General features: G+C 38.9%; 2 protein-coding genes across 2 annotated transcripts in view; one reads left to right on the top strand and one right to left on the bottom strand.

The window, feature by feature from the left end:
- uggt2 (UDP-glucose glycoprotein glucosyltransferase 2) overlaps positions 1 to 19,535 on the bottom strand; it is a 191,627-nt gene that overhangs the window by 100,464 nt on the left and 71,628 nt on the right. The window lies entirely within an intron of this gene.
- The window catches only part of hs6st3b (heparan sulfate 6-O-sulfotransferase 3b), a 186,311-nt gene continuing 176,166 nt past the window's right edge, over positions 9,391 to 19,535 (top strand). Inside the window, exon 1 of the mRNA XM_061971925.1 lies at positions 9,391 to 9,938. Within this exon, the coding sequence (XP_061827909.1) occupies positions 9,391 to 9,938 (548 nt within the window). The remainder of the gene's footprint in view (positions 9,939 to 19,535) is intronic.

Here is a 19,535-nt window from a genome sequence, read left to right as displayed (position 1 = left end):
ATTTAAAAAATTGACATAGTGTCTATTCAGCAACATCATTTTATAATTTTATAGCTGCTAGAGGAATTAAGGGGCTGATTAAAACAAATTCAACTGATGCATTTTGTCACGTAATGTAAATGGAGTATTGTTGGTCGTTTTTGAATGGTTATTTGTTGGATTTTATGGGCGGAATAGAGGACCTCCCATTAGCTCCGCTTTAAGCAGACTTTTATTTACATTTAGTATTTAGAATGCATTAAAAAAAATCCATCCGTCATGTCTTTCATAATAATTGTTAATGATAGGCAAAATTCCAAAAAAAGTGCAGATCCTCTTTAAGAAAACCAAATATTTCCAATAAGAAATGATGTATATGCAATGAATCGGTTCCAGACACCAAAAAATATAAACGAGACTGTAGCGCCTACTAAGACATTGTAAGGATACTGTGATGTGGTGGATCAACAATATCCTTATTGCAAACACATAACATACAAAATGGTTAAAATCACGCCAAAAAAACACTAACAAGCTACTGTCGTCTCCATACAGCTGTGATCAGCCCGCTCCCCTCACATACTCAATCAGCACTTAGCTTGTCACGCTCACATTTCCCAGTCAGTCGGAAATCACAAATCATCCAACAGCACCCATGATTGATTTTTATAGAGAACGATAATAGTTTTACAGGCAGAAAACAGTGCGAAATACATATAAATGGCATTTGAAATGAATACCTGAACATTTAATGGGGCTGTTTGCAATTTACATAAAAAAATGTTTACAAACTTCTATGCTTTTTAAAAGGGTCATTTTAGGACAATTATTGGTGGTCTACATGTAATATAGGTTTGTTTGGTCAAAATGGTGCATAGATTATGTTTTACAGACCATCTTCAAACCTCTTTAGGATGTGCTGTTTTGTATTTATGTGCCTCCCGTTTGACTGCGTCTTCTCCCCACCAGCCATGTTGTAGTATTTATTGTTTCCACATACTGAGAGATATAAGTGAGAAGTTAAACGATATGCTACTTTGTCTTAGAAATGGCATCAGCCTTTTTTTTTTTAAATGAAAAATGATAAACACTTAATGAATATAATGATAATAATGATAATAATAATAATAATAATAATATATTTTATTTGTGAAAAGCACTTTACATTGAGTAAACAACCTCAAAGTGCTACAGTGTATTAAAAAAAAATAAAATAAAAAGATAATAAAATGAAAAATAAAAACTACAACAGCCAAATAGCTAAAACTAGTATGCATATTTCTAAAAAAAAAAGGCTTTTTTAAAAAGAAGTGTTTTTAAGCCTTTTTTAAAAGCATCCACAGTCTGCGGTGCCCTCAGGTGGTCAGGGAGAGCGTTCCACAGACTGGGACCAGCGGAGCAGAAAGCCCGGTCTCCCATTGTTCGTAGCTTGGTCCTCGGAGGTTGGAGTAGGAGGATTTGGGGGTGAGTAGTTCTTTGATTATCCTACTAGTGGCCTGTAAAAAGACCATTACTCGGAAATGGATATCCCAGGAGAGCCCAATTTTGAAGCAATGGATGGAAATCACAATGAACATATATAAAATGGAGAAGATAACTGCTTGTAATAATTATAAATTGGAGAAATTCACTTCATACTGGGAAAACTTGGTCAATTATGTCCGGCCTGATTTTAATTTCTCGAAATAATGATTGTAGTGTCAAAAAAAAAAGAAAAAAGTATATTCCCTATATATATATATATATATTTACAATCTGTTTATATTATTTTATTTCTGATTATTATTATTATTAATTTATTATTATTATTATTTCTTTTTTCTTTAATTGATTCATCTGTAAATATTATTATTTTGTTTTCTTGCTGTTTCTTTCTTTTGGGGGGGTGGCATCGTTGGGATATAAACAAAAACATATTTTGACATTTAGGGCAAAGAACAGATATATGATGTATGTAAATATGATGTAATGGATAGGAATGTCTGATACTGGATGACAATAAAAAATTAAATGAAAAAAAAAGAAAGAAATGGCAACAGCAGAGGATCATGTGTATGTACGAGTCAGTCTGCCCCACAACAAGCGGATGGAAAAAAAAGGAGCTCAATGATTGCAGTGTCGGACTACAATGGCAAAGATCTTTGGATAAATGTTTACCATATGTGGAGATATCCACTGATGTCACATGTAGAAAACAACGTCACAAATTGGGCAAATTCCAAAAGGCTCATTTGAAGGAAGTATGAAGGAATGCAAGATTGTTTTAAAAGTATCTCCGCAACGCCTCCACGGTTTGATTTAATATTTTTGGGACCCGTGCAGACTACACAACAGCGAGTGCCATTAGATAAGAGCAGTTGGTTTTGCATGATAAGGCCCCTTTAATTTAACGAAATGTTGTGGCCACTGAGTGTCACTAAAAAAATAAACAATCACCACTCCAATTCAACTTAAAGACAGCATAAGTCCATTCCAGACGGTAAATAGATTTGTGTTTTTCATACCTACTATATGTTTGAATAATTTCAATTGATCAAATCTTTTCTAACATGCCATACGAGAAAATAATACAAGTATGTACGATTCCGACATGGTATCGGATCAATATCGGTATCAACCAGTACTCAAGGCTCCAATATTAGTATTGTATGGGAAGTGAAAAAGTTGTATCGGGACACCCCTAATAAATACAGTGGTGTTGAATGATGTAAATTTCAGGGCTGTCAAAGTTAACCCGATATTAACACGTTAACTATAAGTTATTTTATGGCAAATTCTTTGAATGCCCGATCAACGGGCATGCGTCCTGACTCCTTTTTGACCCTTGGCCCATTCCATAACGTGGGATATTGTAATGGCGTTCAGTTACTATTGAGCCACAAGCTTGAAAATAGCGAGCAGAAATGCACAAAGAAAAGGGGACAACATGCAGTAACTGCCGCTTTGTTGCTCGCAGAAAGGTGGAACTTTACTTCCATGTTTGGATTACGGTTGAGTCACATAAAATGTAGATTGTTACACTAACTGCTTTAGTATGACAAAATAAAAGTTCAGCAGAAAAAAAAAAGACGATAAACAGGAAGTCTAGAGTATTTTTTTATCTGAGACTTTCGTCAAAACATGTCAAGACACATCTTCTCAAACTAATTTTATACTTCCGGCTTTACAATGATAGCGCTATGCATCAAATTGGGTTTAACTACATAACAAATACATGACAAATACAACTAACTTGTACAACATGTAATGTGTAGAATATCAGAAGCATCTATTCAGGTAGAAATATCGCAGAATACATGACCAAAAACACCTCTGACAATCAAACCATGATCGTAGCAATCCACATTTTGTGTTATTAATGCATGAACCTGGTATGTAAACATGTTTTAGCTCCATGAATGCAAGTGCTCCTACAGCAGCAATACGAATTATGTAATCCCACAAATACTGGCAAAACACCAAACCATTGCAGGTATTAAAAAAAATTGTTAATAAAAGCGTGTTTATGTCATTTTTGTGTTGAGCTGTTAAAAAAGTATAGTATCGAAAATAAAACACAGCCATGTAATTAAAGCAAACTCATTGTCCAGTCATAGTAATACAGTATAAATGTGAAAATTATCTGTCCAATGTACACTTTTTAATGATGAAACATTATGTTTATCTGTGATTATTCCCTATTCATTTTGATTTAACTATGAACAAACTGCGATCAATCACAAATCAATATTTTAATAGTTTGACAGCCCAAGTAAAAATGCATGTTGTCGTCGTCACGCAATATAGTTGAAAAGTTGGAATTCTGAATAACTACGTCAGAGTACTAGATACGTAATGTCAAACGTACGGTCCGCGGGCCGGATCAGGCCCGCTAACAGGTTTTATCCGGCCCGCGGGATGAGTTTGCTAAGTATAAAAATGAGCCGAAATTTTTGAATGAAAGAAACTGCTGTTCTAAATGTGTCCACTCGATGTCGCAATAGCAATTCTTTGTATCTTTGTAGATTGTTACATATGTAGAAAAAATAAACCACGTTAGCAGTTGAGGAATATGAGCAAACTACATAACATCCTGTAATTTGATTTTGATATAATTTTTTTATTTTGATGGATTGAAAATTAACACCAATGAGTTGACTGATGAACATTATCACATCATTTATTCAGAAAGTATAAATAACGACAAATAAAGATAGAATACTATTAACCGCAACATGTACGTGTAAAAACAACATTATGATTTGTACATTTTCAGAATGTGCTTGTTCTATTTTTAAACAAAGAAAACAATCTGAAGTTGTCTTTATTTTTAAGTTATCGTGCCGTGATTTTACCAGTTGAGAGTAGATTTTTCTCCATGTGGCACCCCATCTAAAAATGTACGGCGCCCCTAAAAGGGACATGGATGTTTTGCGAGATCTCGCAAAAGTTTTTTTTTTCCTATGTCAGTGAACCGGAAGTAAAACAGACACAGCGATGGAGGTGCGGGAGCCTACCCATCATCTGTGCTTTGATGTCTGTTCAGTGCTAGACTGCTTCATCCCAAGTGAGGACTAATAGACTAAAAAACTCCTTTGTCCCACACGCCATTAGACTGTACAACTCCTCTCTGGGGTGGAGGCGGGGTAGTAGGATGACAGGGGATGCAAAACAATAACAGTGCAATACTTTTTCATAACATGGTCACTACTGTCTAGTTTCTCTTGTTATATTCTTATTTTACTGTTATATTTTTATTCTCATTGTTATTTTATTTTTATTCTATTGTAATATTTTTCTATTTTGTTTCCATTTATACCCCCATTATTTACTTTTTACTTTTTAAATTCGATCTCAATTTTGTACACTGCTGCTGGAATTTTAATTTTCCTAAGGGAACTCTACTGAAGGACTCAATAAAGTACTATCTATCTATCTATCTATCTACCTATCTATCTTTATATTAAGTTAGAGTTAAAGTAAAGTGCCAATGATTGTCGCACACACACTAGGTGTGGTGAAATTATTCTCTGCATTTGACCCATCACCCTTGATCACCCCCTGGGAGGTGAGGGGAGCAGTGGGCAGCAGCGGTGGCCACGCCCGGGTATTATTTTAGTGATTTAACCCCCAATTCCAACCCTTGATGCTGAGTGCCAAGCAGGGAGGTAATGGGTCCCTTTGCATAGTCTTTGACTCGGCTGGGGTTTGAACTCACAGCCTACCGATCTCAGGGCGGACACTCTAACCACTATGTTAGGCCAATACTAAAACAGAAATCATTAAACTTCTCCCACGGATGATGGGTAGGCTCCTCCATCGCTTTGTCTGTTTCACTTCCGGTTGATTGATTGAATTTTAACGTGGACCCCGACTTAAACAAGTCGAAAAACGTATTCGGGTGTTACCATTTAGTGGTCAATTGTACAGGATATGTACTGTACTGTGCAATCTACTAATAAAAGTTTCAATCAATCAAGCCCACGGATGATGGGTAGGCTCCTCCATCGCTTTGTCTGTTCCACTTATGGTTCACTGACATAGGAAAAAAAAACTTTTAGCGAGAACTCGCAAAAAGTATTGCGAGATCTCGCAAAACATTTTTTTCCCCCTCCATGTCCCTTTAGGGCAGGCCTGGGCAATTATTTTGACTCGAGGGGCCACATTTAGAGGAAAACATTTGTCTGGGGGCCGGTATATCTATATTTATGAACACTAATACAAAACCTCACAATAATGTCTGATTGAATGCTAAAAACGCTATGACAGACCGCCTTAGAAAAAAGAATGGAATTTTACATTTTTTTCTGAATGAGACACCCAGAATGTACATGAAAATAAAGAATGTGGGATTTACAATATTAACTATGAACGATAAAACACTGAATATTGACAACATGTGAATGTCACACCCCCTCTCGATTGACATATTTTACAATCAAGCGAAACACAACAAAAATGCAAAAAACACAGTGAAATATGAAGGCAAAGGGTAAAAACCCCCACCTACAATCTGACACATCTGATATATCACTAAGCTTTAGAACTTTGTTGTAAAAATTTCCTTCCGTGTCTGTCCCTGACACCCGCATTTTAGGCTGGCCGCGCTGGAAACACTCTGTGGAAACGCTCAACCCTCCACACTGCTTTGTGCCTCGTCTGAGCTGCTGTGACTTAGATTACCATAGTAACTAATTAGATTACCATAGTACAGTGGTTCTTAACCATGGTTCGATTGAACCCTAGGGGTTCGGTGAGTCGGGCTCAGGGGTTCAGCGGAAGTCAAGACACACCCGACTCATCGTGTAAATAAAAACTTCTCCCTATCGGCGTATTGCGGATACGACAACAGCAGAAGTCAGATTGATTTGCAGGTGTGTAATTTGTTGTGAGTTTATGCACTGTGTTGGTTTTGTTGTTTGAACAAGTTGATGTTCATGCACGGTTCATTTTGTGCACCAGTAAAAAAACATGGTAACACTTTAGTATGGGGAACGTATTCACCATTAATTAGTTGCTTATTAACATGCAAATTAGTAACATATTGGCTCTTAACTAGTCATTATTAAGTACTTAATGCCTTATTCGGCATGGCGTTATTATAACCCTAACCCTCTAACCCTGGCCCTAACCCTCTAACCCTAACCCTAACCAAATAACTCTAAATTAAGTCTTTGTTACTTAGAATATGTTCCCCATACTAAAGTGTTACCAAAAACATATAACTTTGTCTTGTATTTGAAAAAAAAACATCATTTTATTTTTCACTAAAGAAGGGTTCGGTGAATGCGCATATGAAACTGGTGGGGTTCGGTACCTCCAACAAGGTTAAGAACCACTGCCATAGTAAGTAGTATATCATGCAAAAGTGCAGATTCCAACCATTGACATACTTTGTGTACTTCAAGACTTTCAGTCATTAGAAAACATCACTGCACATCATAATGGCAGCTGCAGTTTCCATCTTAAAGATCTAAAAAAAATATTTGGGAATGTCCGGTGGGTCAGATTGAAAAGCTTAACGGGCCGCATATGACCCCGGGCCTTAATTTGCCCAGGTGTGCTTTAGGGGCTCCGTAAGAATTAGTTTGACACCCCTGCGCTAGATAAAAACCCCGTTTTCATATGAGTTGGGAAATTGTGTTAGATGTAAATATAAACGGAATACAATGAATTGCAGATCATTTTCAACCCATATTCAGTTGAATATGCTACAAAGACAACATATTTGATGTTCAAACTGATAACCATTTTTTTGTGCAAATAATCATTAACTTTAGAATTGGATGCCAGCGACACGTGACAAAGAAGTTGGGAAAAAAAACTGATAAAGTTGAGGAATGCTCATCAAACACTTATTTGGAACATCCCACAGGTGAACAGGCAAATTGGGAACAGGTGGGTGCCATGATTGGGTATAAAAGTAGATTCCATGAAATGCTCAGTCATTCAAAAACAAGGATGGGGGGAGGGTCACCATTTTGTCAACAAATGCGTGAGCAAATTGTTGAACAGTTTAAGAAAAACCTTTCTCAAGCAGCTATTGCAAGGAATTTAGAGATTTCACCATCTACGGTCCGTAATATCATCAAAGGGTTCAGAGAATCTGGAGAAATCACTGCACGTAAGCAGCTAAGCCCGTGACCTTTGATCTCTCAGGCTGTACTGCATCAACAAGCGACATCAGTGTGTAAAGGATATCACCACATGGGCTCAGGAACACTTCAGAAACCCACTGTCAGTAACTACAGTTGGTCGCTTCATCCGTAAGTGCAAGTTAAAACTCTCCTATGCAAGGCGAAAACCGTTTATCAACAACACCCGTCGGCTTCGCTGGGCCTGAGCTCATCTAAGATGGACTGATACAAGGTGGAAAAGTGTTCTGTGGTCTGACGAGTCCACATTTCAAATTGTTTTTGGAAACTGTGGACGGAAAAGAACCATTCGGATTGTTATAGGCGCAAAGTTGAAAAGCCAGCATCTGTGATGGTATGGGGGTGTATTAGTGCCCAAGGCATGGGTAACTTACACATCTGTGAAGGCGCCATTAATGCTGAAAGGTACATACAGGTTTTTTTTCAGCAAGACAATGGCAAGCCACGTGTTACATCAACGTGGCTTCATAGTAAAAGAGTGCGGGTACTAGACTGGCCTGCCTGTAGTCCAGACCTGTCTCCCATTGAAAATGTGTGGCGCATTATGAAGCCTAAAATACCACAACGGAGACCCCCGGACTGTTGAACAACTTAAGATGTACATCAAGCAAGAATGGGAAATAATTCCACCTGAGAAGCTTAAAAAATGTGTCTTCTCAGTTCCCAAACATTTACTGAGTGTTGTTAAAAGGAAAGGCCATGTAACACAGTGGTGAACATGCCCTTTCCCAACTACTTTGGCACATGTTGCAGCCATGAAATTCTAAGTTAATTATTATTTGCAAAAAAAGTTTATGAGTTTGAACATCAAATATCTTGTCTTTGTAGTGCATTCAATTGAATATGGGTTGAAAATGATTTGCAAATCATTGTATTCAGTTTGGGCTTCACGGTGGCAGAGGGGTTAGTGCATCTGCCTCACAATACGAAGGTCCTGAGTAGTCCTGGGTTCAAACCCGGGCTCGGGATCTTTCTGTGTGGAGTTTGCATGTTCTCCCCGTGACTGCGTGGGTTCCCTCCGGGTACTCCGGCTTCCTCCCACCTCCAAAGACATGCACCTGGGGATAAGTTGATTGGCAACACTAAATTGGCCCTAGTGTGTGAATGTTGTCTGTCTATCTGTGTTGGCCCTGTGATGAGGTGGCGACTTGTCCAGGGTGTAACCCGCCTTCCGCCCGATTGTAGCTGAGCTAGGCTCCAGCGCCCCCCGCGACCCCAAAGGGAATAAGCGGTAGAAAATGGATGGATGGATGGATGTATTCAGTTTATATTTACATCTAACACAATTTCCCAACTCATATGGAAACGGGGTTTGTAGATATCACGTTCCGGTCACGGTTGTCTCCGTGCAGACATTATGGGATGTCGGGTGCAGGACGTGGAGCCTGTGTGAGCACAGGCGGGCTGTATCCGAGCGCAGCCAGTCAGAGCGCCTCAGCAGCCGGGGGAGGCTGCGGGATGCTGCCGGTGGCGGTGGGGGTTGCGTGAGCGAGGCGGCGTGGCTGCGCAACAGTCTTTGGTCTTTGCGACATCCCTCCCGAGACGCCACACGCGTGTTTGCCTTCACACCGGGACCACCGCGAGCATGGGAGCCACCGCGGGCGCGGATGCAGCGCATGGTCGTTTTTTAGAAGTTTGATTCCAACTTTGGAGCTCATTTATTACATTCGCGCGGTCAACATGTTGCACTTCTGCAATCATTAGGCACCTGACAGGGCGCGTTGAGTCCAGAACTCGTATTCCTCCCCCCGGTGATGGAATGAAGACGAAGGCTATGATGGATGAGAAGTCCAGCAAGCTGATCCTGGTTCCTATCCTGGCCGTGCTTTTTGTCACCATAGGTTACCAGTACATATGTCCCACCGGAAGCCGTTCGTGCCCCCTGAAAGCCGGCGACGCGCAGCGGGGGGTGAGCCTGCTCACCGCTCGCTACCTCCAGGACGCGGACGACTTCGACCGGGACCAGGACCTGGAGGACGACGCGCCGCCGAGGGCGCCGTTCAAATTCAACTTCACCGAGCGGGACTTGGACCGACGCGTCGGGTTCCACGTCGAGGGGGACGACGTGATCGTCTTCCTGCACATCCAGAAGACGGGCGGCACCACCTTCGGCCGGCACCTGGTGAGGAATATCCGCTTGGAGCAGCCGTGCGACTGCAAGCCCGGCCAGAAGAAGTGCACCTGTCACCGGCCCGGGAAGGACGAGTCGTGGCTCTTCTCCCGCTTCTCGACCGGGTGGAGCTGCGGATTGCATGCGGACTGGACCGAGCTGACCAACTGCGTGCCCGTCATCATGGATAAGAAGGACGTCCAGAGAAACACCAGGTACAGTGGAGAAGTCTCAACTTTATTATGTGCATATTTCACTTTGCATATACTGATGTGTATTAATGAACTCCTATTATGTTCTGCATATGGTGAATGCTCATATTCATCTTGGAGAAAGCACACCTTCAAGTTTGAGTGCAAAGTGGTATTTCAGCCATGGAGAAGGTGGCAAGATGGCTACTTGACTCTTGTCTCACATTAAACATTAAGAAAAACAGCAACAATGTATTTTGTAAACAAATATAAAATGTCATCTTTTCCAAATATAACTGTTAATAAGGAAATAATACAAAATGTAAGTGAATATCGTTACCTGGGTGTCATTTTAGACCAGTGGTTCTTAACCTGGGTTCGATCGAACCCTAGGGGTTCGGTGAGTCAGCCTCAGGGGTTCGGCGGAGCCTCCACCACGAAGGTAAAGACACATCCGACTTCCATCCATCCATCCATTTTCTACCGCTTATTCCCTTTGGGGTCGCGGGGGGCGCTGGAGCCTATCTCAGCTACAATCGGGCGGAAGGCGGTGTACACCCTGGACAAGTCGCCACCTCATCGCAGGGCCAACACAGATAGACAGACAACATTCACACACTAGGGCCAATTTTAGTGTTGCCAATCAACCTATCCCCAGGTGCATGTTTTTGGAGGTGGGAGGAAGCCGGAGTACCCGGAGGGAACCCACGCAGTCACGGGGAGAATATGCAAACTCCACACAGAAAGATCCCGAGCCCGGGATTGAACCCAAGAAAACTCAGGACCTTCGTATTGTGAGGCAGACGCACTAACCCCTCTTCCACCGTGCTGCCCCCACATCCGACGTGTAAATAAAAACTTCTCCCTATCGGCATATTATGGATACCCCCAAACAATGTTCCCTCTAATTTTCCATCTGATTTGCAGGTTTTTTGATTGATTGATTGCAACTTTTACTAGTAGATTGCAAAGGAAGAGAATACAATACATGAAACAGTACAGTTTACATAGTACAGTACATATTCTGTACAATTGACCACTAAATGGTAACACCCGAATAAGTTTTTCAACTTGTTTAAGTCCACTTTAATCAATTCATGGTAAAGTGTGTAAGGTGTGTAATTTGTTGTGAGTTCAGGCACTGTGTTGGTTTTGTTCTTTGAACAAGGTGATGTTCATGCATGGTTCATTTTGTGCACAAGTAAAAAAAACCATAACCTTTTCTTGAATTTGTAAAAAAAAAAAACATTATATTTTTCACTAAAGAAGGGTTCTGTGAATGAGCATATGAAACTGGTGGGGTTCGGTACCTCCAACAAGGTTAAGAACCACTGCTCTAGACCCAACACTTGGCTTTAAACATATGTGCCAGAGTCTTAAATACAACATACAAATGTTCAAATGTATCATGAATTCGTTAACACTGGAGGCAGCTCAAACTTATTTTAATGCATTGATTATGTCTCCTTTTTATTATTGTATAACATGCTGGTCCCAGGCAAGCAAAATGACACTGAGGCCATTGGAAACTTTGCACAAACAGTCGCTCAAAATCCTTGACTGAAAACCACAATCACAACCACCATCACTGTTTAGTTCTCCAAAAATATAGACTGTTAAATTTAGCTAACATTCAAAGATTTGTATCAATACGAATGGCCAATCGAATCCTAAATATATACTGTATATATATATATATATATATATATATATATATATATGTATATATATATATATATAAATATATATATATATATATATATATATATATATATATATATATAGGGACGGCGTGGCGCAGTTGGGAGAGTGGCTGTGCCAGAAACCTGAGAGTTCCTGGTTCAATACCCACCTTCTACCATCCTAGTCACGTCCGTTGTGTCCTTGAGCGAGACACTTCACCCTCTCTCCTGATGGGTCCTGGTTAGCGCCTTGCATGGCAGCTCCCGCCATCAGTGTGTGAATGTGTGTGTGAATGGGTGAATGTGGAAATAGTGTCAAAGCACTTTGAGTTCCTTAATAAAAGGTAGAAAAGCGCTATACAAGTATAACCCATTAAATAACACTGCACCAGCGCCACTTAAGCACTTTGTCCAGTTTACATCTGCTGTGACAACTAGAAATGCACCAGCCTCCACCAGGGGGCAGTGTAGCGTACCCAGATGTAAAACATCTTTGACACAATCAACCTTTTCATATAAAGCGATAAAGGAATAGAACGACCTCAACAAACTTGAAAAGTCTAACAGATTATTCTTCATTCACAATTGAAGTTAAAAAGTGGCTTTGGAGCAATCAAAGATGCTCACACGGTCAATAAGGTGGGCACTATGATTGACACGTCAACTTAATGTGTATTATATTTATCCATGAGAGCATTTTGTTGTAAACTGAAGTGTGTCTGTTAAAATCATGGTTGTTTTTACAAATGATGACAGATGTGAACAAGAGCATGTATTGTCTTAGTGTGATGATGTAAATGAGGTGTGGTTGTAATGTATATTAAGTATGTGTCAATGAAAGAGCATTTTATGACTTTTCTTAATTTGATTACATGCTATAGTATGATTTTATTGTCATCATTGTATTGCATGTTTTTTGTATCTTTTTAATTTAGGTAGCCAGGGACTGCAGATGGAAATGAGCTATTTAGCTATAATCTGGTACAGAACATATCTGTCTTTGAGCTTAATGTTTCTGTGCATTGTCCCTTCAAATTAAGACTAAACTTAACTAATTTCAGTTAAAGTTTTTTTTTTTTTTGTCCTGTCCAGCTTCTCAGGCAAATCATATTGTTGATGTAGATGCCCGTATGGGCTGTACAAATTTACTTTACAAAAGAGAAGTGTGGGATACTTCTCTTGTTGACTTATTTATATTTGACTTTATTAAATGGATTTATATTATCATTTGGTGCAGCCGGGCCGGAGCAGGAGGGGATAGAAAGAGGGAAAAAAAGGAAGACAGAGGGGGAAATTGTGGGGACAAGAGGGAGATAAGACAGAGAGACAAAAACAACAACAGCAAACACAACAACAACAACAACAATAGAGCAACACCAGCAAATAAGATATGTACAAATATGATGGTAAAAGTGATAGCAAAGAAGCAGTTAGTGAAATAAATAATAATACAGAAATTACAATGAGCATTATTACACTACAAATGGAGCAATACAAATACCAATAGAAATAGCGCTATTGATAATGAATAATAACAATAATTACCTCTATTATCAACAATACAGTTGTTCAAATGCAACAATACATATATGTAATGATAACTTGAAATACAAAAGAAAGCAGAAAAATGGAGGGGAAGAAAGAGAAGCCAGCTATATTATATTAACCTTGTAGATTGTTATAGTAACAATAGGTTAAGCTTTGTCATTGTGCCATGTGTTACCCAGTTTACCCTAGGGTAACAACGTTTATTTATGTTTGATGAAACGTGATTATATGCATGAGTGTATGTATTTATATGTACTTGTATATATGCATTATGTGTATACGTATGTTTCAGTCAAAGTTAAAGTTAAAGTACCAATGATTGTCACACACACACTAGGTGTGGTGAAATTTGTCCTCTGCATTTGACCCATCCCCTTGTTCACCCCCTGGGAGGTGAGGGGAGCAGTGGGCAGCAGTGCCCGGGAATCATTTTTGGTGATCCAGTTTGAGCACATGATTAGATACGGCCCTTTAGTTTGATATTCGCAGGTGAATTGAATCACTTCTCGTTGGAAGGAGGCCCTAATTGGGACTTCGGAATGCACATGTGATAGCCCTATCCTTGAGAGGAGACTACCTGTCTAGTTCAAACACCAAGTTATGACTTAAAGCAGTTGTTTTCCCAGACACTTACACACAAACATTTCTTTTTATGGTCAGGTGGTGCTGTTTAGACTTAGCGCACACCCAGACAGACAAAGAAGGAATATATAAACTGATGGTTTGGCTTCTCGAGTTAGGATCCTCCAATTTTTTGACTAAGATTCATCCGGGTACTGCAGACTTGTTCAAATGACGCTCGCTTGTTGTAAGGGACAGTGTTAGGGACAACTGTTAAAAGGATTCTATTTCACCTTTGCATATAGTTTTTACCGTAGCGTTGTCCTTACCGTGACATTGAAAAGCAACAACTTCCTTTTCCGTTTTCCTTCGTGAGTTTCTTAACACAATAAAAGCATATCCACTTGCACAACCTTCAAAATAACAGTCATATATTACATAACAAAATAGAAAAACATTTACTAAACAGCATTTAACAGTTGTCCCTTACACTGTCCTCTACTCTTGTAATAAAGCAACTTTTGGTTAAGCAAAGCGTCTCCAACGTCTCTTTTGATCCAACTACGCGGCCCTCGACCCGGCAGGGGACGGCAAGACCAGAAATACAATGCTGCATCATCAAAACTTTCACAAAAGACTCTGATTGTACCAAAACAAGGCGGGAATAATCGCAACCAATCACTCAGCAATCAGGGGTTTTATGTAGTCTGCACCCTGCAAAAACGGAAATAAAGAAAACATTTGACAGTCTGGTACAATCATTATGCACACTATAAATAGACAAAAGGTTGTGGTCCTTCTGTGCACATCAGTCCCACACAATGAGGTTGTGCACGTGCGTGTGCGTGACACTAAAGTTAATATTGCTGCTGTCAGGCCCATTAACCAACTGTACAAGGATGTCCTCTCAGTGATGATATTTCTGCACACTGTGTTTTCTTGATTGCCTTTGCATCACAGCTCGACTTTCCGCTGTTGTTTGGGAGAGTTTTTACACAGGAAAAACACTTTTAGTCTCTACACACAACTCTCTCTAGGTTGGAAGGATGCACTCAACTAATCAGGCATTTGTGGCAAGGCATTTATTTGAGAGGGTGCGTTTAATAACGTCTTACTCACAAAAAAATGTGATGATGAAAGGTAATGTATTTTGATTATAATAGGCATTATTACAAAGGTAATTAGGGCTATTCTGAGAAAATGTGCTACCCGTAAACATTTTCTGCCCGATGCTACTGAGCATGCGTATCAACGCTAAAGGTTTCCTCGAACAAAATAACAACAGCAATCAAGGTAAAATCGTTGATATATTGTGGTGATTTTTACCAAAACAAATACATGATTAACCTAAAATGCATGGCTGGTCGATTGTCTACACCAGGGGTGTCAAACTCATATTAGATCGGGGGCCACATGGAGAAAAATCTACTCCCAAGTGGGCCGGACTGGTAAAATCACGGCACGAAAACTTAAAAATAAAGACAACTTCAGATTGTTTTCTTTATTTAAAAATAGAACATAGCACATTCTGAAATTGTACAAACCATAATGTTGTTGTTTTTACACTTACATGTTGCGGTTAATAGTATTATATCTTTATTTGTCGTTATTTATATTTTCTGAATAAATTATGTGATAATGTTCATCAGTCAACTCATTGGTGGTAATTTTCAATCTATCAAGATAAAAAAATGACATCAAAATCAAATGACAGTTTGTTTGATCATTTTCCTAGACTGATGTACTAACATCATGTGGTTTATTTTGCACACATGTAGCATCATCTACAAAGATACTGTCATGTCTGTGTAATCATGTTTTGTTTTAGTCATGTCATGTTTTGTTTTGTTTAGTTATTGGACTCTTTAGTTTCTGGCTTTTCACTCCCTTGTCTTGTTTCCATAGTTACCCATTAGTTTCACCTGTTCCACGTTTGGACTCATTGTGCACTCTTGTTTGTCACCATAGCAACCCATTCGTTTTTACCTGCCCTCACGACTCACGCACCTGTCTTTAATCATGTCACTATTATTTAAGCTTCCAGTTGCCAGGCTGTCTGTCTGGCGACATCATACCCCTGTCACACTCTGTTTACCTCTGCGTACTTCATGCCCTGTCCAAGTAAGTTTTTTCGATTCATGCCACAGTTAGCGACTTTTGTTCATGTCCTTAGTTTTTTGCCCACGTGCAAGTATTGGTTTAATTTGTCAAGTTTGTACTTCCGCCTTGTGCGCACCTTTAGTTTGTTCTTTTTGTTATAGTAAAATTAAATATGTCTTCACCTTCACGCCATGTCTGGTCCAAATGTTCATTTGCACCACGGGAGAACAAACCACGCCATAGTACAAGTCTTGACAGATACAAAGAATTGCTATTGTGACATCCAGTGGAAACATTTAGAACAGCCGTTTCTTTCATTCAAAAATGTCATGTTTATTTTTATACTTAGCAAACTCATCCTGCGTGCCGGATAAAACCTGTTCGCGGGCCAGATCTGGCCCTCGGGCCGTACATTTGACACCCCTGCTATAAATAGACAAAAAGTTGTGGTCCTTTTGTTCACATCAGTCCCACACAATGAGGTTGTGCGTGTGCGTGCCACTAAAGTTAATATTGCTGCGGTCAGGCCCATTAACCAACTGTACAAGGATGTCCTCTCAGTGATGATATTTCTGCACACTGTGTTTTCTTAATTGCCTTTCCATCACAGCTCTACTTTCCGCTGTTGTTCGGGAGAGTTTTACAGGGAAAAAACACATTTAGCCTCTACAGCAGGCATAGGCGCCGATCCCGTGGGTGCTCGGGCCCGAAGCACCCACGTGAGATTGATGGCAACTTTCAATCTTTAAAATCATTTTTGAAAAATTAATGTTGTTGTAGTTAATTTTGTGGCGAGTTTGGTCCGTTTTACAAAACAATAAAGCCACAAATCATATGGGATATTAACTTCGCTGAACGTCTATATATTTTTTTTAACACACAAACAGCGAGCACCCACTGGCAGAAATGTAGATCGGCGATGAGTTTGCTAAGTATAAAAATGAGCCGAAATTTTTGAATGAGAGAAACTGCTGTTCTAAATGTGTCCACCAGATGTCGCAATAGCAATTCTTTGTATCTTTGTACATGATGCTACATATGTAAAAACATAAATAAACCACATGAGGTTAGTGCACCAGTCGAGGAAAATGATCAAACTACATAAATAACATCCTGTAATTTGATTTTTATATTATCTTTTTTTATCTTGATAGATTGAAAATTACCACCAATGAGTTGACTGATGAACATTATCACATAATTTATTCAGAAAGTATAAATAACGACAAATAAAGGTAGAATATGATTAACCGCAACATGTAAAAGTAAAAAAAATAAATCAATTATGATTTGTACAATTTCAGAATGTGCTTGTTCTATTTTTAAACAAAGAAAACAATCTGAAGTTGTCTTTATTTTTAAGTTATCGTGCCGTGATTTTACTAGTCCGGCCCACTTAGGAGTATATTTTTCTCCATGTGGCCCCCGATCTAAAATGAGTTTGACACCCCTGCTCTACACACAACTCTTTCTGGGTTGGAAAAATGTACTCAACTAATCACATTGAGGCAAGGCATTTATTTGAGAGGATACGTTTAATAACATCTTACTCACAAGAAATAGTGAGGATGAAAGGTAATGTATTTGGATATATAATGGGCATTATTACAATCACGCATTATTCATTCCGTAATTAGGGCTGTTCTGAGAAAATGTGCTACCCGTAAAATGTTTTCTACCCAATGCTACTGAGCATGCGTATTAACGCTAAAGGTTTCCTTGAACAAAATAACAACAGCAATTGAGGTAAAACGTTGCTGTACTGTGGTGATTTTTAGCATTATTTCACATACCAGGGATCCAACCAAAGCAACAACGGTATACATGATCAACCTAAAATGCATGGCTGGTTGATTGCCTACACCAGGGGTGTCAAACTCATTTTATATCAGGGGCCACATGGAGAAAAATCTACTCCCAAGTGGGCCAGACTGGTAAAATCACGGCACGATAACTTAAAAATAAGACAACTTCAGATTGTTTTATTTGTTTAAAAATAAATCAAGCACATTCTGAAAATGTACAAATCATAATGTTGTTGGTTTTTTTTTACACTTACATGTTGCGGTTAATAGTATTCTAACTTTATTTGTCGTTATTTGTATTTTCTGAATAAATTATGTGATAATGTTCATCAGTCAACTCATTGGTGTTCATTTTCAATCTATCAAGATAAAAAAATTACATCAAAATCATGTGTTTTATTTTTTGTTTTTACATAAGTAGCATCATATACAAAGATACAAAGAATTGCTATTGCGACATCTAGTGGACACATTTAGAACAGCTGTTTCTTTCATTCAAAAATTTCGGCTCATTTTTATACGTAGCAAACTCATCCTGCGGGCAGGATAAAACCTGTTCGTGGGCCTGATCCGTACGTTTGACACCCCTGGTCTACACCATGGGTTCACAAACTGTAGTAGTGGTATGCGGGCTCCATCTCGTGGTATGCCAAAAAATCACATATTTAAATATTCAAACACAGTGTTACTGTTCAAACTGTGTGTAATGTTACCTTTTGTTGTCTTTGCCTTGTTTTTAATGAATAATTAGGCCTATTACACTACTGTATTTTTATGTTGGTTATTATGGTGGTACTTGGAGAGCCAAGTGTTTTCTGAGATGTTACTTGGTGAAAAAAATTTGAGAACCACTGGTCTATACTGTATGGTGACAGAATGAATGTCAACAATAAGTATTTTGACATGCTTATATATGAATAATAATAAAAAAAAACACAAAAGCACGTGTTCCAGTACCTCCTTCGGACATTTTCTGAAAATGTCATCAAAATCTGTCCATTACTTATAATGCTAACTACCAGATTACGCAACTGGTTGCATTTTTTTTTTAAGAAGCAGACATTTTTTTCAGAACAGGGGCCTCCATAAACTACAGCCCCCTTGTGGCACCACCTAGTATTTTTTTGATTCCTGATAGATAAGGTGTTTATTTGAAGCGAGGCGTTTATTTGTTTCAGTTGACTAAGCACCCGGAAATTGTGAAAGATGCAAGATATGTCAACTATTGATAATCTCAGTTATGAATGGGAGAATCAAAAGTGTAAATGCCCTCCCTGTGTTAATTTGGTAATGACTTCCAAAACAACACATGGTGGTACCTACAGCTCTCTAATGGCATCACATGGTGTTTTTCTTGAGCGTAGACAAATGAGGCATTGAGGGGACTATATAAGGACCCGCTGATTAACTTTTGTTAGAGACCCTTACTTCTATTCAGTTTTTTTTAAACATTGTTTATGTTGAATAGTGTATTGTTCTACGTAAACCCAGTCAGTCCTTATATAGCATCAAATCTCGAAATTTGGAAAAAGTTCACCTAAGAAGTATAGCAAAATATGCCCTGGGCCAAAAATCAATTCATATTCTCTACTGCTCGCTAGTGTTACTATATCGGAGTTATTGTGCAGAAATATGGGAAAATAACTACAAATGTGCGCTTCATTCATTAACTTTGTTACAAAAAAGATAAATTAGACTGATATAGAGAACATACAAACCCTTTATTTATTGAGTAAAAAATATAGAAGTTCGATGATTTGGTAAAATTGCAAACAGTTGAAAAAATTTGTACAAATCAAACTTTAACCTGCTACCCAAGAATGTACAAACCCCGTTTCCATATGAGTTGGGAAATTGTGTTAGATGTAAATAAAAACAGAATACAATGATTTGCAAATCATTTTCAACCCATATTCAGTTGAATA

The sequence above is a fragment of the Nerophis lumbriciformis genome, linkage group LG13 (genome assembly GCF_033978685.3).
Source record: "Nerophis lumbriciformis linkage group LG13, RoL_Nlum_v2.1, whole genome shotgun sequence".
Classification (NCBI taxonomy): Eukaryota; Metazoa; Chordata; class Actinopteri; order Syngnathiformes; family Syngnathidae; genus Nerophis; species Nerophis lumbriciformis.
The sequence above is the reverse complement of the archived record's forward strand: the minus strand, read 5'-3'. Positions and strand labels throughout refer to the sequence as shown.